Source organism: Mus caroli, unplaced genomic scaffold (genome assembly GCF_978045245.1).
Source record: "Mus caroli unplaced genomic scaffold, Mus_caroli_1 scaffold_3, whole genome shotgun sequence".
Lineage (NCBI taxonomy): Eukaryota > Metazoa > Chordata > Mammalia > Rodentia > Muridae > Mus > Mus caroli.
The window spans coordinates 75,104,398-75,124,346 of NW_028227258.1; the positions used below are offsets into that span (position 1 = coordinate 75,104,398).

The following is a 19,949-nucleotide window of genomic DNA, read 5'->3' on the forward strand; positions in this document are numbered from 1 at the left end:
CTTCCCCCTCATCTCCACCTTACATGTTACCACTAACCTTTATCTCTTTTACCGGTAAATAAGCCACCATCCTGTGGGTTAGAGATCTGCTTTGCTTATCCTTGCTACCATTTCCTATAGATTTTAAGTGTAATTATTGAGTGAGACATTTTGCTTGATTCATTTCCTCTTAACCCATGTAATAGCTGGTGAGAAACATGGCTGCCCTGTCCTCTGTACTGTACAGATGTGGAGGCCTAGGCTCAGAGAGGATAAAGGAATTGCTGTTTTGTCTAGTGGTAGGAGGTAGGCATTACACTTAGTCTTTTAACTCCTAACACCCGCCCCCTCCAGGGGACCAGCACGTGGTAGGCGGAGCAGTGCTCCTCACTGCCAGTGGCTCCTAACTTGCCTTCCTAAAGCTGCTTTGCTCCACCATCCGCTCAGAAGTGGCTGATGCAATGGGGGCAAAGCCCTTCTAGGAAGAACTGCTGTTTTCATAAAGGAGGCCCTTGTGAGCTTGTTTGCCTTGGCTGTAGGAAACTGCTACAAAAGGAGTTGCCATTTGTAATCAGGGCGATCCCTCACAAGAAAGACACTCTGCCTCCAGAGCATGCGAAATATATTTCTGTTTTTATTAGTCACCTAGTGTGATTGGTAGCTAGTATTGATTATCAACTTGACAGGATCTAAAAATCAGCTTGGAGACAAACCTCTAGGCGTGTCTGTGAGAGAGTTTCTAGATTTTGGAAAGACCCACCCTGAGTATAGGTGGCACCACTCCATTGGCTGGGATCCTACGCTCAGTGAAAAGGGAGAAATTCGGCTTAGTTCTTGCATTCCTTGCCTTCTGCTTCCTGATTGTGGATGCAGCTGCCTCACATTCCTGCACAGATGCCTTCCTGGCCATGGTGGGCTGTAACCCAAAAGTACTGGCCCAAATAAAGCCTTCCTTAAGTGGCTTTTATCACACAATGAAGACAGTAACAAATACCCTTGGGTTATGGTTTTGGATTTGGCAGCAGAATTGATCTAAACATGATGATTTCATCTTAAAATTCGGTAATCTTAGGAGGCATCTGTGGTGGGAGAGAGAAATAATCTGGACTACTTAACTCCTTGTCTCCTTTAAGAGTCAGTCAGGCTGGAGCTGGAGAGAGAGATGACTCAGTGGTTAAGAGCACTAACTGGTCCAGATGGCTCAAGTTTGGTTCCCAGCCCCATGCTGGGCAGCTCATCCTGCCTGTAACTGGAGTTCCAGGGGATCCGGTGCCTCTGGCATCTTGGTCACTGCCCCCATTCACACAAGTTTGCTCTCTCTCTCCCTTCCCCCTCTCCCACTCTTTTCTTCCCTTCTCCCTCTTAGAATTCCTTAGAGCAAAAAACAAAACTGGAGCAGGCAGAGTATGGTGGTACACATATTCCTGGTACTCTGGAAGCAGAGGATGGGGGTGTCATTGCAAGTTTGAGGTCAGCCGAGTTTATAGAGGGACTCGGCCTCCCTCCCTAGACCAGGTGTTGTGACCAGATGAAGTTCTTAGAGTTAGATGTTTTGTTTTGAGATGGGGGTACACTTTAGCCCAGGCTAGCCTGGAACTTGTGATCTTCCTGCCTCAGCCTTATAACAGATTCTTACCTTGTGGGAGGATCTTCCCCTGGCATCACCATCTTGAAAATACGAAAGCTCATCAAAGTCCTACACTGGGGCTGCAGTGTGACTTATCCTGCATAGTCATACTGGGCCTTTGTTGAACTGCTGTTTTGTGCTGCATAATTTTAGTTGGTAGGAATTAGTGGCTGTGTTGTTTTGAAAAGACCTTTCCTGGTTAAGATAGCCTACTGGATACCTGGCCACACTGTTAGCATAAAGATGATGAAAAAAGCAAGTGACCCTTGTCCTCTTCTAGTTTTAAATGTTTTTCCAGAAAAAAAAAAGCAGTATATTTATGTTTAAGAAATTGTCAAGTTCTTGGGTGTCTAATACCCTTGTTCTTTGAATCAGAAATATTTTAACACGAGGATTTAGTTAAATATACTTCCATTCCATAAGACATAATTTTTATTTTCTAACGCGTGGTCTGGTCAGCCATGCCCTCACTAGCCTATGGCAGGATGCTCATTACATTGTATTTTGTCAGAAGCTATTAATTAACTTTATACAAAGAAGGACTGGGAAGATTCTGGTTTGGTGAGATCCATTTCCATGCTTTGGCTTACAGGCTTACAATTATTAACATTTCCAGTAAACACACTAAAATAGCCTACTTGTAGCTGATAGCGTTGTCTTTTGATTATGTTTGTTACATTTTGATTGCAGATGATTTTAATTTATCACCATGTACTTTTGTGCAGTCTTTCTTTGGCTTAGAGCTGGCCGTATATACTTGGCTGGCTGGGAGCCCCAAGGATCTGCCTGTCCTCTAGATTACAGGTGTAGGCTCTATAGTTAGCCTTTCTGCATTTATTCTGAAAGTCAGGCTTGGGTCCTAATGCTTAGGCAGCAACCACTTTACTATCTGAATTAGTCTCTCTGATCTGCTGTTCTAACATACACATTAGAATATACATTTATACCAGTTTAGTTCGTTGATGTCTTCCTTGGAGTATCCTTTATGAGTTTAAGACTAATTTAAGAATCATGATAAAGTTCTTCCTCACCATCAGTGATTAGCAGTCTCTTCCCTTGTGACCTGGCCTATGATTCATCTCTTCATAGTATGGTGCCTCATCTGAAGAATAAAGAGAAAAAAGAAGTCATAGACATAAATGTATTGCTGGTTTTGTTCATGTTTTTCAAGTCTGCATGGAAGAAAGAGCTTGAAAAATGGTCCAATGGATATCTGTCTCCTTAGTTTAGTGGTCAAAGTCAATAGCAGGAAAATTTAAATACTCAGTAGCCTGGCCCCTAGAGATTTGATATACAGTTTTTGGAATCTTACAGCAAGATTATTACACCTGACATCCATGCCCACCTCCAAGTGCTGGGATTAAAGGCATGCACCATCATGTTCTGCCTAACTTACTCTAACTCTGAACAGACCATTTGGTGACTCATAAAACTTTGGCCATCTCCTCTTCCTCCTCTTCCACCTCCTCCTCTTCCTCCTCTTCTTCCACTTCCTCCTCTTCTTCCTCCTCTTTCTCCCCTTACTTCTCTTCCTCCTCCTCTTCCTCTTCCCCCTTTTCCTCTTCCTCCTCCTCTTAGTCCCCCTCTTCCACCTCCTCTTCCACCTCCTCCTCTTCCTCCTCTTCCTCTTCCTCCTCTTCATCTTCCTCCTCTTCTTCCACTTCCTCCTCTTCCTCCTCCTCTTTCTCCTCTTCCTTCTCTTCCTCCTCTTCCTCTTCCCCTTCCCCCTCCTCCTCTTCCTCCTCTTCTTCCTCTTCCTCCTCCTTTTCTTCTCCCTCTTCCTCCTCCTCCTCTTTCTCCTCCTTCTTCCTCCTCTTCCAGGTGCCCAGGCTCTCTGATGCTCACCCTTTAGGTGTTTGGAGGTGGGGTCCTGCTTTCCCCAAACCTTTTCATTCTTGGAAGATCTGTCTGTCTGTCCTTTTCTCTTTTTTTGAGAAGCACTGTTTTCTGAATGATTCATCACGTGTGCTGAATCTTATTCATAGTTGTTATCACTTGCTTAAACCGAGGGCTAGACTTTGCCATTAGGGACATGCAAGATTAAGGAATGAAGAAAAAAAAAAGTTAAACAAAAGGCTCCAGGGGATGGGGGATCGCTGCTTAGATGAGCCAGTTAATGGAAGGATGTTACACCCATTCTGCCCAGTTTGCTGATGTTTGTCGTCTTTCAGTTTGAAACTCTTCTAATAACCAATTGTACAGTTTTTATATTTACTTTATTTCTGGGGCTCACTAACAGCTCTGGCTGGCCTGGAACTAAGATCCACCTGCTTCTGCCTCCAAAATTCTGGGATTGAGACATACACAACCATGCCTGCATGCCTGACTATATTTGTTTTTATTGGACACATAGCAGTTACAGTTGTGGAGTACTGTGTGGTATCTCAATGCATGCATGCAGTGAGCAATGCTCAGGTCAAAGTAAGTAGCGTGTCCATCACCTCAAACGTTTATTTTTGTTTGTAGTAGGGACTTTCGAAAACCTCTCTGCTATCTACTTTGAAACATTACCTAATTGGGTTTTTGGTGATGGTGGTTGTGTTTTTGTTTTTTTGTTTTTTGTTTTTTCCGAGACAGGGTTTCTCTGTGTAGCCCTGGCTGTCCTGGAACTCACTCTGTAAACTAGGCTGGCCTTGAACTCAGAGATCTGCCTGCCTCTGCCTCCCAAGTGCTGGGATTAAAGGAGTCTGCCACCGTTGCCTGGCTTCCCTAATTGTTTTTAACTGTAGTTATTGTACTACTGTATAAAATAGTCTTTGTTCCTCATAGGCCTCTGAGATCACAAAATCTGAGCAATGTTTGTGTTTCTTGAAAATAAGAATAAGGGGGTGGGTGGTGTAGCTCTGTGTTTTACAAGGCTCTAGCATAGTGGTTCTCCACCTGTGGGTCACAATCCCATTGTCATCCAACAAGCCTTTCATGGGGGTCTCATATCAGGTATCCTGCATATCAGATGTTTACACTGTGGTTCGTATTAGTAGCAAAATTACAGCTATGTAATAGCAATGAAAGTAGTTTTATGGTTGGGGGTCACCACAACATGAGAAACCGTATTCAAAGGTTACAGCGCTAGTAACCATCACCACCGCCAATAACGAAGCAATCAGTATAAACATCTAGCATCCAAATTATAGAAGCCCGTGGTTCGGTACATTGTTACTTAATGATATTTGTAAGTATAAAGACAGGGCATGCAGAGGCTACAGGGCATGTCGAGGGTTCATACGCCACTGGGATCCAAGCACAGCTGCTGTGAAGGAACTGGCAAACCTTCATGACATGCGAGCATGTGAGCTGCGGGGTGTAATGCTGCAGACAGTTTGTGCAATGAAACTGGTGCTCCCAGCATGACTGCAGTACTGAATGCTGAGTGAGTCGACGTGATGCATTTCAGAATATCATGCACTGGGCCAGCTCTATATTCTAATTAGCTTCTACTTCTGCTGAGTAAGTGTATGCCCTCTGGCCTTAACTTGCTGCCCACGTGCCTTTAGATTAGGGTCACCTCTTCTTTTCCTTACTAACTCCTGGCCAAGTTCTGTATCTAAAGCGTTGGCGCTTTGGGTGTGGAGTTATGCGACGATGCTCCAGTTAGAAATAGTTACTTAGATATATGCTCCACAGTGGGGTGGTGAATACATTTTATAGAAATCAGCACCAGATTAAAATCCCCACTGTGAACTCTTAGGGATGGCTTATGCCTGGCCAGGTGTGAGGAGCTGAAGGCAGACCTGGAGCTGTCCCTTCTGCCCTACTGCACGAGATCCAGTTTCTGACCATTAGTAGGATTTCTGTTTTCTCATTTAGCTAATTTTTTAGGTCTTAAGACAAACTCCCATATTCTTTCTTCATATCTGAGTCCGTGGTATCTTTTGTGTGCTTTTCTTAGTGGAAAGGATCATAAACCTGATTCAGGAGAGGACTTTGTTTAGCTTCAGGTGTGTTGAAAGAACGTGTACTTAGAGGCTATGGGTCTCATTTTGTGTCCTCAGCAGATAAAGGTGACAGGGATTCTCCTGAGGCCTGACACACAGGGTAGAGTGCACGGTACCCCAGCCTGAGGTCTAACATACAGGGTAGAGCACACGGTACCCCAGCCTGAGGTCTGACACACAAGGGTAGAGTGCACAGTACCCCAGCCTGAGGCCTGACACACAAGGGTAGAGTGCACAGTACCCCAGCCTGAGGCCTGACACACAAGGGTAGAGCGCACAGTACCCCAGCCTGAGGCCTGACACACAAGGGTAGAGTGCACAGTACCCCAGCCTGAGGTCTAACACACAAGGGTAGAGTGCACATAGAACCCCAGCCTGAGGCCTGACACACAGGGTAGAGCACATACAGTACCCCAGCCTGAGGTCGGACACACTGGGTAGAGTGCACAGTACCCCAGCCTGAGGCCTGACACACAAGGGTAGAGCACATGGTACCCCAGCCTGAGGTCTGACACACAGGGTAGAGCACACACAGTACCCCAGCCAGAGCAAGGGATTTTGTTACTTTGCTAATTCCTGTAATTTTTAATTCTGGCCAGTGTACAGTTTGGTTAGAAAACTCAAATTGTTTGACACAGTAGATAGACTAACAGGACACTTACTTTTCTGCTCTGTGCTTTTCTTAAGCAGCTGTGTTGGGGACTCATCTCAGTGTACTTCTGAGGGGATGTGCACATTAAACTGAATGCACCCAGTATCTCTCAAGCGTTAGACACGAAGGGCAAACAATACCTGAATATGTTTTTCTTGGTTCATCCTTTTGGGAAAATTTCCCCTATTTTTTGAAATTAGGAAAACATCAGAGTTCCTAAGATTTACTGGTACTGAACCTTAAATGTCCTTCACGTTTAGTTTTCTTTTTTGACTTATTTTTGCATTGCCTGGTTTAAGAGCAGTGTATGTGTGTCAGTCAGTCTACCTGTCATTTTCTCTAGGCATGAAGAGTCCGCATGTCAGTTCTAGTTGGGCTTGTTTTCCTCATAAAGTTGTTGATCTGCTTCTAACATAAGAATGAGGCATAGTCTCAGGATCCAGATTTTATCTAACAGAGTTTCTGACTTGAACATGGTACTAGAAAATTAATATAATAAGACAAGTGTGAGAGACTGTATTAACGAACACAAAAGTGGTCTAAAACTGCTTGTGTTGGAATTCCCACTCTGTAAGATCACATGTAAGCTATAAATGAAAGCCTGCAGCCAGCATCTTTCTCAAGAGTGAAAAATCTCAAAGCTTTTTCTTGACGCACAGAAGGAAGACATCCTTAAACTTACTCCCTGAAGCATCGACACAGTTCTGAGTCCTGGTAAGAGTAGGTTTTAAAACAGTAAGAGGTCAGTTGTCAGAAGTCATGTCTAGGTGGTAGGTTGTAACTAGGGTTTGTTTTTAGAATGGCTGGTGAAAATAAAAACCTTACCTATATGTTCATCTCCTGTGTACCAGTGATTGTTTCAGATGAACTAGTGTGAGGCTTGTATCTGTTTAAGGAACATACGTTTTAAAGAAACTCTTTTTTCAACCAGGTAAAGAATGAGTGTGAGAAATCAATAGGTTGTAAGCTCAGTGTACAGGAAGCTGTGTGTGTGTGTGTGTGTGTGCGCGCGCGCCTTGCGTGTGTACATGTGTGTGCACATAAGTGCACACTTGAGTGGTGTGATGCTCTATTCTATGGACACCTGGACTCAGAACTTTCCAAATTATACAACTGTTCTCTTTGTTTCTAGTAGGGATGTTATGAAGGGAAGGGGGTGAGAGAGGGATGGAGTTATTATCGTAATTGTGATGACAGGGCAATGACGGGGCTTGTTCTACCTGTTTGTTTCTGTTCTTCTGAGCAGAAGAACATGAAGACTTAAGGTGAAAGGCACCTGGTTGGCATGTCAGCTGTGCAGGGTCCGGCTGATCAAAGGAGACTGATAAACTAAATCTGCTCACTCTCTTGTCTTTTTACCCTATTTTTCACTTTATTTTAGAAAGGGATTCCACTGATTTATTCACTATCTCCCTGTCTTTTTTTTTTTTTTTTTTTATTGAGACAGGGTTTCTCTGTATAGCCCTGGCTGTCCTGGAACTCACTTTGTAGACCAAGCTGGTCTCAAACGCAGAACTCCGCCTGCCTCTGCCTCCCGAGTGCTGGGATTAAAGGCGTTCGCCTCCACGCCCGGCTTCCCTGTCGTTTAAGAGACAATTATCCTCCTCCTTTGCTAAGATTATTTTTTATACCCTTATTACACATTTTGGGTAGTAATGTTCATCAAACTTTTATCATACTTAAAAACGGCAAGAGCTTTACAATGTGACTTTTTCTGTAAAATTCAGTGATGCCATCATCATGGTTTTCTCACTGATACATTCGTGTGCATTGCATAGTTCTATTAATTTGACTATTTTCAAAATTCTGCACAATTTTCTAATTAATGGTCATACTGTGGAAACAATTCTATGGGGATGCAAACCCGGATGGATGGTGATGGGTGAGCTAGGTCTCAGGGTGCTACTGTAGAAGTGTCATAGCTCATGACTGGTTCCCTACTTCTCACTTTCCCTGTTACGTGCCCTGGGCATTCCTTTTCACATCCCTCATCTGTCACTCGCTGATGCGTGTGCCTTTGGGAGTCTCTGAGGCTCTAGTAACCAGATTGTGGAGAATATTTTGATAATGGTTAATACTGACAAAATAGCTTGTCCTCAGACTTTCTTTTTCAGTATTTTGGTTAAAACATTTATGCTTCATCTAACATAGTTACTATGTTAAGAATGAACTGTACCAAATATATGAAATAACATATTCTTTCTTTTTTACAGAAAAGCACAAACATAATATTTTTTATTTTATTTTATTTTTTTGGTTTTTCGAGACAGGGTTTCTCTGTGTAGCTCTGGCTGTCCTGGAACTCACTTTGTAGACCAGGCTGGCCTCGAACTCAGAAATCCGCCTGCCTCTGCCTCCCGAGTGCTGGGATTAAAGGCGTGCGCCACCACGCCCGGCAATATTTTTTATTTTATAAAAGAGGAGAATATTGAGCTACAGATATATGCAGGTGGAAGATGATTTGAAGGTAGAGGGAGAAGACAGCTTTCTTTTTAAATTTTTATTAAACTAATAAAGTATATTTTAAAATATACAACTCAGTATTGACATTTTTTAAGTCATCAAAATAATTTATAATAGTTAAATGCCTCTTAAATATACATGATATCTTCTGAAGCTAGGAGTAATATGCACTCAACCAATTTTTAAAAACTATTTGGAACATTAAACATGGTAGAAATAGTAGAAAATTTCTTATGAAGTCCTCTATGAAAGGAAATTGTGACAAGTTCCTGATTAGACAGAAACCATTCCAACTCCAAGGCAGAATACACAGCGTAACTGTAGCTTCATAGAATGAACTGGATAGTGTTCCTTCTGCTTCTGAAATAACATATTCTTTATGACTTATTTCTCAGAGTAAATCTTAGCATGCAACCTTGCCTGTCGAAAAGTCAATACTAAAAGAATTGAGTAGGTTATGTATTTCTTGGAGGAAAATTACAGCTTTTTAGTATATAATTTTAGAAATTTTGGAGTGTAGAAACTGTTAGATATTGATAGACAAGTTGGCAAGTAGTATAACTTTGGGGATGTTCTTAATTAAAGAAAAGCCTAATTAAGCTTCGTGAGAAGTGACTGGGTCATTGTAACGTAACATCCACTCTCATGTAAGAGGTTATAGAAAACTTTGTCCGTTTGAGTTACCGTTTATTTTACATTTCTATTTCTTCAGGGCAAACAATGCCTGCCTGCAGTATGCTACTTTGAGGAGCCAAACCTTTCATTTTTGTAGTGCTTCAGTAACTGAACAGATGAGGCGACAATTGAGTGTTAATTAGGCCAACTGTGTAAAGATGTAGCCTTTGCTGTTTGATTAGGACTGAAATAAGAAGGATTTTAGTCGTTTCTTTTCATGTGTATATTTGCGATACAATGATTTCAATCAGAATGCACTACTTATTTATGTTTATTTTTGAGGCAGAATCTCACTGTGTAGCTTAGACTGGCCTGAAACACTCTGCCTAGCCCCGCCTTAAACTTGATGACAGTCCTCCTACCTTAGCCTCTTGCTGCTAGGATAAGAAGCGTGAGCTACCATACCCAGCGTGAGCCCAGGACCCTTCCCAGTTTGTAGCTCAGGCTGGCCTCGAATTAATAATCCCTCCCCTTCAGCCTCTTGAGTAGCTAAGATCACAGGATTGTACCATAGCACCATGGCTGGCCAGAATGAGGTTTTGTGAAGAATAAATTAATTAGTGTGCTTTTGGAGTTAGGAAGTCCTTTATAATTTAGTTACTTGCTCTATTTAATTCTGCAGCCAAGGATACTGAGACTAGAAGTGTGACATAATGACTTATCAAAAGTGACGCATTTGGGTAAAATAAGCCCAGATCTCACTCTTAGTTTCTGGGCTTAGGGGTTTTCACATCTCAGAAAAACAGTCTACGTAATTGAGAAGAAAGGGAGGTTTGGAGAAGGTTAAAGGAAAAGGTTGTAATGTAGCTTTTCCTGTGACCCCCACACTTAAGGCTTGGCTTGTAGGTCTCTAGAAGCTCTTGTTTAGATATAATGGATTCAGGTCTACTATGGCCAATGCTCAGAGGTCTGATATTATGCTAATTATTATTTTTGATTTTTAGGTGAAAGTTACGTGTGTGCCTCCAACGAACCATTTCGTAAAGTTGATTACACCAAAAATGTTAATCCGAACTGGTCTGTGAACATCAAGGGCGGTGCCACCCGCACCCTGGCCGTGGCCTCTGCGAAGAGCGAGGTGAAAGAAAGCAAAGACTTCATTAAACCCAAGTTAGTGACTGTGATTCGGAGCGGAGTGAAGCCTAGAAAGGCCGTGCGGATCCTTCTGAATAAAAAGACTGCCCATTCCTTTGAGCAGGTCTTAACGGATATCACCGAAGCCATTAAACTAGACTCAGGCGTGGTCAAGAGGCTGTGCACGCTGGATGGAAAGCAGGTAAGTGCTTCTGCCTGCAGCTCGATTGTTGATTATCTTTGTGGGTATTTGAAGAGATGCCTGGAACTTGCTGTGTAGTCCAGGCTGACCTTGAACTTGGGATCTTCCTGGTCCTGCCAAGTGCTAGGATTAGGGTGTGCACCATGCCCAACTATTGCAGTTACACATTCCACAGAATGTCCTGGTCTCCTGGAAGTAATCCTAGTGGATTTTTTATGAAGGATGTGTGTGTGTGTGTGAATTAGCCTTTAGCATAAAAAATATAAGGGGCTTCCGTTTCTCCAATTATCTAAGAACCCACTGTATGCCTCTTCAGTTTGTAAAAGGAAAGATGAGAATTTCTGGGGAATAATATAAGTTGCAGTACTGTCCTATGCTAAGTGAGACATTATCCAGGAATAATTATTGACTAGTGGTTGTTACACAGAAATAAAAATTAAAGATATTTAACCTAGTTAAGAGTCTGTTTTCCTCCGTTATAGGTAAAATGGAAAATGCATTTCATAAGGAATTTGAATTCCTATTTGCCACAGGAGTGTCCAGATGCATTATTTCTGCAGGAACAATAGAGGCAGTTAATCAGCATTTCTGAAAAGTGAACTATTGGCTAGAAATGTGGGAGTTGGATTACAGGAACACTGTATCAAAGAATCCAATGTGCTCTGAAGGGTTGGGCACAGTATAAAAAAATGAATAGAGATGTGAAGTTGAGTGTTGCCAGAAGTTGATTAACGATAGAGGCTTCCAAAGTGTATTTTCCCAGATTGCATGAAACCAAATCATTTATATTTGTATTAAAATTTTGGTTTCCAACATTAAATTTCTTCATTTTTGTCTCTTCCCCCAACATACTTTATTTTTAAACTTTTGGATCTTGTGATGCTGCTAATAGAGAGACCATCAGAGAAGTGTCTTCTGGGAAACATGACTAAACATCTAATTGTCTAAGACCAGATCTAGTGACTGGGTGCTTGCTACAACAACTCCTGAGAATTTCATGTAGGTTCTAGGGCTTGGGAGTTAGCTCAGGAGGAAAGTGTGTATTCGCTGTGTTCAGGCCCAGGGTTCAATCCTCAACAGTGAAAATAAATAAGAAAGTTCAGGTGTGGTGGCCTCATCTTTAATCCTATCTCAAAACAACAACAAAAGAAACACACATAAAAAAAAAAAAAAACAAACCAAAAACCAAAACCAAAAACAAACCCCAGAGAAACAGCGGCAGCAACAAACCCCCAAACAAAGTAACCCAGAAAAAGAAAGACAGAACAGTAGATTCTGGGTTATAGCAGAGTAGGGTGAGATTAGAATGCTGGAGTTAATGATCAGATAGCTTCACAGTATTAACGAAACAGACACCTGTGCAAAGGAATTGCTATCCAGCACAGTGGAACACAAAACAACCCAAGATTTACTTTACATGTATGTGAAAATAACAGGAAAACAAGATAAGGTGAGTTAGAAAGGTGGTGTTATGGTAGACAAGGGAGATAGGAAAGAGACAACTTTTCTTTTCTTCTTTCTTTCTTTCTTTCTTTCTTTCTTTCTTTCTTTCTTTCTTTCTTTCTTTCTTTCTTTCTTCCTCTCTCTCTTTCTTTCTTTCTTTCAGCTCTCAGTCTTTCTGTATGTCTGCACACCAGAAGAGGGCAGCAGATCCAATTACAGATGGTTCTGAGCCATCATGTGGGTGCTAGGAATTGAACTCAGGACCTCTGGAAGAACAGCCAGTGCTCTTAACCGCTGAGCCATCTCTCTAGCCCCTAGACAGTATTTAACACAATCTAACCAAAAGAAGAAGTAACCTAAATATGCAAATTAGAATACAGAAAAATATGGCATAGCTGGTTATGATGGCACATGCCTGTAAACCTAATACCTAGGCAGCTGAGGTGGGCAGATCACAAGTTCAAGGCCAGCCTGGGTTTATATTATGAGTTTGAGGTTAGCTTGTAGCAAAATGCCCTGTCAACCTCCTCTAAACACACACATACACACGCACAGAGCATAAACATACATGTACACTCAGAGCACACACACAGAACACATATACACATACATACAGAGCACAAACATATACACAGAGTACACACACAGAACACATATACACATACATACAGAGCACAAACATATACACAGAGTACACACACAGAACACATATACACAGACACTCAGCACACAAATACACCCATACACATAGAGCACACACATACACACACACACAGAACACACACACACTCAGCATACACACAGAGCACACACCCAACACACATACATAGCACACACCCAACACACATACATAGCACACACACACCCACACTGAATAAAATGAAAGGTGATATACAATAGAAATTGCAGATGAGATTTCAAAAATGAGGACTCAAGATTTGGAAATCTCCAAATGAATGACATTCATGGAATATGTAAGTGAAACAAAGTAATTGGACATTTGATTGAAGTAGTAAATATTGAAATTTTAGTTGTTAGCCAAAAGAAACTTTTCAAAAAAGTTTTACTTTAGGAATGTACTTTTTTCCTACATAAGTACTATATTTATATCATTTCCACCTCTTCTCCCCCTCCTCCAACTCTTCTTGTGCCCCTGCCCACATTCCTCAAATTCATGACTACTATAATTATTGTCATACACATTTCCATATGCACACATCCCCCACCCCCACCACCCCCTCCCAAGTCCCTTTAGCGTTGTTCATTTGTATATGTGTTAAGGGTTGGCCACTTGGGAAAAAATTGATTCTCACTCTGATTTCAGCTGCCATTCATTGTCTATAGCTCTTCACCTAGGGATGTCAACTGGGTGGAGTCATTGTGCAGGTCTTGTTTAGGTAGCGCTATGGTTGAGACTTCATGGGTGCGGTTTTCTGTCACGGCTAGAAGACACTAGGAGCAGGTGTCCTGGGTCTTCTAGCTCTTAAAATCTTTCTTCATCCACTTTGACTTTCCTGAGCCTTAGGAAGGGGCTACATTGTACTAATACCAATTGAGGCTGAGCACCCATGCTTGTTTGTCCAGTTGTAATTAAGTCTCTACTACAAAAAGGAAGCTTTTTTTTTTTGAAGCATAAGAGTTACACATATCTTTAGGTTATACGAGTAAGCATTTAGAATGTTGTTAGGAATTACTGAGTTTGGAAAATGGCAACTCCAGCCATGGGGAGGTCTGTAGTGCTAGGTATGCCTTCTGTCCTACTGAGTGGAACTTAAGTTCTGTTAGACAGCTGTTGGGTTTTTCCACACTAAGAGTGCCTTTCTGTCATTATTGTACCATTGGGGTGTCTTGCCAGGCAGGTCATTCTTGTGGTTTGGAAGCTCCGTAGCTGGCAGGACTGTTGGGCGCTCCTTTCCTTCAGCAGCTTACTCAGCAGCTTCAGCTGCCACTTGGGGAGGAGGCTTTCAGGTCCACTCCAACTTTATCCCCCCAAGTCCTCTGTCTGAAGTGTGTGGTGTCTTCAGCAAAAGAGCTGAAACTATCAGTTGCTATGCTGAAATGAGAAAGAATTTCCTAAGAATGAAAGCAGTGGGAAAAAATTTAAAAAGTAGGGTTGATTGGACTGTATAAAAATTAAAATTTTCTGGATGTCAAACAGCAGATTTATGTTTAAGTTATAATGGCAGCTTAATAATAAGGGGACACTGGAAAAGTAAGTGAAAATCTAAACAGTTTGAAAAAATATGATATATACAGTAATCATTAAAAATGCGTAAACTAACACTGAAATGTTTCCAGGACTGGGATTGTGACTCAGTATAGAGTATTTGTTTAGTCTGAGTGAGACCCTGGGATTTATTCCTGATATCACCCAAAAGTGCTTCAGTTTTCTTTTTGTGCTTCAAATTGATAGGTTTTTTTTTTTTTTGTGTGTGTGTGTTTTGTTTTGTTTTAAGAATAACAGCAATGAAGTGGAAACTTAAGGGTTCTTTGGAAAGTCAGTTGTGTTGGATGGTGTTTTGCTGGGGCAGACACGTAAAGGACTAGCTGAAGTGGACACAGGTGAAAGGCTAAGGCAGACAGGTGAGGGAATGTTTCACTGAAGAAGATACAGGAGAGGGCGTTCTGCTAAAACAAGCACATGAAAGGACACGTGATGAAAGACTCTTTATGAGCAACACAAGTTATATTGGGCCGCCTTACACTGTGTCGTTGAGCTTCATTTGTTGGGACTCAGAGAAACTTTTGGGTGGTGTGCTATGGCTTCTTGCCGCTTCTGCAGACTTGGGATGATTGGCAGAGCTCAGACACATGCACTGAGGCAAGACCCTCTGAGGACATGATGTTTGGAGAGGGTATAAAAAAGATGTTGCTTCAAAGAACCTTTCTAAACAGGTTCACTTCCCCTACCCCCACCCCATGCTTTCTTTCCCACTACCTCTGGTGGGTGGTGGGCTAAAAGGGAGGTTAAGGTGTTTAAGGACCATCATTAAAAATAGTTTTTGTGTTTTTTTTTTAAATTAAAGTTAGAAGTGTCCACTGTTTTTGAATGTGCAGTGATTTGGATTTGTCAAAAGAACTGGAAGTATAAATTTTATAAGCTTTGAAAAGCAGTGTGCTAATTTGTGTAACTCAAAGGTCTGTCTCATAAATCACATTAGAAATTTATCCTAAGTAACCTGAGACACAAACATACATTGTGTGTAAGAACTTTAAGTCCAGCATGGAATTGGGGAGATAGGTTGCAAATACTTAAATCCCGAATGTCAAAATAGTATCCGTGGCATTCCGTGGAACAAACGCCTTTGTACTGGCCGTTCACATGTATGTTTGCAGAAATCTTTTAAGATTGGAGGAAAATGCTAATGGAAGAAACGAGGTATGAACTCTGTATGTTTTGTTTTTGATTTTGCTCACAGGAAGGATGGAAAGGGTAACTTTTACAAAGTAATTCAGAGGGATAAAAATTATCATTGCTGTCAGAACCCGAGGCTGACCCTTCTGATTCCCTGTAGCCTCCTGAGGTCAGGCACTTATAGAAAGTTACCCTGGAAGTATTGGCAGAGGTCTTGGGATGACAGGGTTACTTTGTTACTGTTTGTTGGTTAGTTGGTTTCTCTTTGGAGCTAGGGTCTTGCTGTGTGGCCCAGGTTGCACCCACCTGCCTCTACCTCATGGGCTGTGCTTACAAGCCATGCCCTGCCATGCTGGGATATTTACATTGCTTTATGAATATACATATTTTCCATGTGGAAGAAAATGTTTTCAAACTTTGATGTAATATTTAGAAAAAAAAAATTACAACCTTTACTTTTAGACATACTAGTTTGGATACTACACTCTTGGGATCCAGGCCGCTCCTGAAGAACTGCTGAGGTTTTTCTTGTGAGTTAACACGGCACAGTAGTTGAACTTGATATTGTCAGTGCTTCACATCTATTTCTGTTTGCTGTGTGGTTTAAGTAGATAGAGCATTAACTCTTGCTTTAAAATAACAAGCAATTATCATGTTTAAGATCAGTGAAAACCTTTGTGTTCATTTTGACTTTTTTTTTCCCCATAAAATGGCATTTTTCTACGGGTTTGTTAAACACCCCCCCCCCTTTTTTACCCATTTTTGAGATAGGATCTCTATGTGGCCCCGCTGTCCTGGAATTCTCTGTTTACTAGACTGGTTTTGAATGCAAAGAGATTTGCCTGCTTCTGCCTCTCAAGTACTAGGTAGGATTAAAGGCATGTGCCACTATGCCCAGGCCCAGATCTAACTACTTTCTACAGTGTGTGTGTGTGTGTGTGTGTGGTGAATGGTTGTGTGTGGGGGGTATATGTGGGGGGGGTTGTGTGTGTGGTGTGTAGTGTGTATGGGCGTGTATGTATGTGGTATGGTGTGTGTGTGTGTTTTTATATGTATGACAGATTCCTCTGAAGAGAAATGAGAAAGGAACCTAGATATGTTAATGATCTATATATCAGTATACCATTTTAGATATGTTAATGATCTACATCTATATACCATTTGAGACTGTCTGTGTTAAATCTTTTATTCCTAGTTTACTTACTACCCAAATTTGTTTGCATTTAAAATTAATTGGGTCTATGACACAAAGATAGAAATTGATTTTTTTAAACAATTCACTATAAGTTGTCACTGATATCATCCCGAAAAGCAGACTTTTGGGAGGTCTTGCTTTCTTTTATGGTACTGAAGGCTTTGGGAATTGAACACATTATAGGAAATCATGTGACAGCAGTACTTACGTTCTTGTTACAATATGCCTTACATTTTTCTTCTTTCAGAATGTTCACATTTTCCTGTTAGTTTTGACTTCATTTATAAAATGTGAATTTGTTAGTAACATTAGCTTGTATATTTAAAGTCTTCATAAAATTACTTAAATCATCTTTTAGGATTTCATCTAAGTTGACTTATAGGTTCTAAACCAGCAGTGATTTTTTTTTTTTTTTTTTTTGTCGTCCCTAGGGGACATAGAAGTATATCTGGAGTCAGTTTTTTGTTCTCACAACTAGAAGTGTGTATTCTTTTTTGTAATTTATTTATTTTTATTTTATGTAAATTGTGACAGTTTTGAGCTGCCTTGGGAATTGAACCCTGGTCCTCTGGAAGGGCTGCCTGTATTCTTAACCCCTGAGCCACATCTCTAGCTCTAGAAGTGGAGATTCTGTTGGTATTTGGTCATTAGAAGCCAGAGTTGTTGGTAAAGGTCCCAAGATTCACTGGCAGCCGTAGTACAGTTCTTTGGGCTCCACATAGTGCTGAGATTTTAAAGTCCTGGTAATGGTGTTATTCAAAAAGAAGTAACTCTGTGAGTATTGACTTTGTCAGTAGACCACAAGCTGAACTTTAGAGCGTACATGCTACAAGAACATCTGTGTCATCTAATGGGCACATACGCTTTGGTGTACTGGATGTCAGCCTGTCTTCATTGTGTGAGGGTTGAGTGTGGTTAGGTAGTACAGCTTTATAAATCCTTAAGGAAAGATGTCCTAAATGCTTTTGTCGATATTTAAAAAAAAGTTCAGTGCCAAGCATCACGATTTAATCTTAAGTATTTAGTACTTAAAAGCAACCATGGTGTAATGGTCACCGGGAAGCAGTTAGCTTGGTTGTCAGCTGATGGGTTTTTTGGGAAGTGATTGGAACACCCATGAGCTTCCACCTCATCAGTGGATTAATTGGTTGATGGGCCCACAATTTGATTGGCCATTTCGAGATGCTGGAAGCTAGCACAAGCAATAATTTCTTGGGCACATTTCTGTGAGGTCATGTCTTGCTCTCACTTCTTATCTCTCTGTTACCTTTTGTTGGCAGAGGTGAACAGTCCTCTCTGCTGTGTGCTTCAGCCATCTGTCTTGACTCAGGTCCGATACAGTGAGGCCAGCCGATCATGCACTGAGACCCCTGAAATCATGAGCAAAACAAACCTGCATTTCTTTACGTTGTTCTTGGGTATATTTTGTTTGGTACAGGGAGAAAAACCAAATATACATGGTTTTCAACATCACTAAAGTTGGATATAGCTCAGTAATGGGCCCCAGGTTCCATGCCCAGCACTGCAAAAGGGAAAAAGAAAAAGATAAATGAAAATTCTTAGTGTGCAACCCATGTATTTATAAACAAGTTGACTAGAATAAATGATCTGTAAAGAGGAATACTGGTCGTTTCATAATTTTATTTAAGCACATGGTGAAATTTGGTTAGTTAGAACCAAAGCTTTGAACTTTTAAACAGTTGTATAGAAAACAAGGCCTTTCAAACATTCTTACAGATAGAATGCCTTTCTTGTGAGAAGTCACAGTGGCAAAGTTTTTTTAAAATTTTTCTTTTTTTCCTGTTACAGAACTCAAAGATCCAGATATAACTTTGTCCACATATGTGAAGAATTCTAGCTTTTAGCATTCCCAGAAACAGCAGAGTTTAACATAAAAGAAACATTTTATAGAATTTTGGAACAAGTTGATTCTTGTCATGGGCAGAGGCAAAACAGACTTAGAAATTGCTTGCAGTTGGCGTTTTAGGGTAAAACACTTCCAGACCGTAGGCCCACTGCCAGCCTTGGGATGCCGTGTGCTATGTCCCCTTTCGCCATTGCCGTGTGGGCCTCCATCCTAGGAGCCATTTAGGGTTTAGGAAGAGACTTTGATCCTTGCTTTCGAGAGGCTTAGTTACTACGTGGGTCAAGCAAGTGGCCCAGCAAGTGGCCAGCTGGTTTGCAGACCCCCTGCTGTTTCCAGCCTTCACCTTTGGCTCCCTTAATTCTTCCTTTTCCTGTAGAAGTTCTCAGTGGTAGAGCTCTTGCCTGGCAAGTACTCAGCCCTGTTGGTTATTCAGAGAGCAAAGGTTAAGCTCAGCCACACCCCCTTCGTTCTCAGCACCTGCCTCCTAGAAGAAGGATAAATTGAGTCTAAATTAAAAATTGTTTCATGAAGAAAAATAGTTGAGAATTCATGCGTGCTCTAAGTAACCCAGTGTAACTTTCCAGATTTAAAAATTGACCTCATGTGTTTGTTGATGTTAATATAGAAAAGCTCTCCACTCAGAACTGCAGTTTTTCATGACTCTCCTCCTTGGGTATTTTTAGCACTGTTAATTGTAGTGTGATACAGCTGCCAGACTCAGCCTCTGCAGTTGCTCTCACCCGCTTCCACAGAGCTTTAATGCTATGGGCTGAGGAAATGCTCATCATCGGTGATGCAGCCAGCGCCTACCCAGATGGACCACACCTGCCTTTCATAGGCGGTTCAGGCTCTTGATTGAAAAGTTTTATTCAAAAAATTTTTCCCCGTTTTGTGCTGGTTTATGGTAGGCATCTCTAAGTACGAGCATGAAGACATTTGATTATATTTAAATATGTTGTTCCTGTGGCTTGTCCTCACACAGGGTCATTAAAATGACATTTCAAGGATGAGTGATAAGTATCGTGTATGCGCGATCGCTCACTGATGCTGCTATTATACGCACAGTTGTATTTTTGAAGGTTTCTTCTTGAGCACCTAATCTCTCATAGTTGTTGGCTTCCCCAGTTCCTGTTGTAAAATATTATGGCTGAACAGTTGAAAATGGAAATCAACTTATTAGTGAGCCAGGTATCAAGGCCTTAAGACTGTGAACTTGCCAGCCAAGGGCTGAGTGTTGAAGTCAACAAGCCTTTGAAAATGTGAATTAAAAAGGTCTTCTTTTTACATAAAATAATGTTTGAGTGAAAACATTCAAGTCCACTTAGGTAAATTGATCCAAATTTTAACATCCTGCATGCTTCTTCACTTAGTATTGTGGTCCATATTTTACCTATGGCCAAGGATAAACATCTTAAGAGTTTTAGAAGCTGAAAATGATTTACTTTTCTTGCAGAACATTCCTCCTTGGTAGTATCAATCAAT

The 19,949-nt window shown here is 41.2% G+C and overlaps 1 protein-coding gene across 6 annotated transcripts in view; it reads left to right on the forward strand.

The window, feature by feature from the left end:
- The window catches only part of Dclk2 (doublecortin like kinase 2), a 135,707-nt gene that overhangs the window by 4,396 nt on the left and 111,362 nt on the right, over nucleotides 1-19,949 (forward strand). For all 6 annotated transcript variants that reach the window (XR_015046714.1, XM_021157283.3, XM_021157285.3 and 3 more), the window contains exon 2: nucleotides 10,276-10,607. Coding sequence is in view for 5 of the 6 variants with exons in the window: in XM_021157283.3 (XP_021012942.1) it covers nucleotides 10,276-10,607 (332 nt within the window). In the remaining variant the exon portion in view is untranslated. The remainder of the gene's footprint in view (nucleotides 1-10,275; nucleotides 10,608-19,949) is intronic.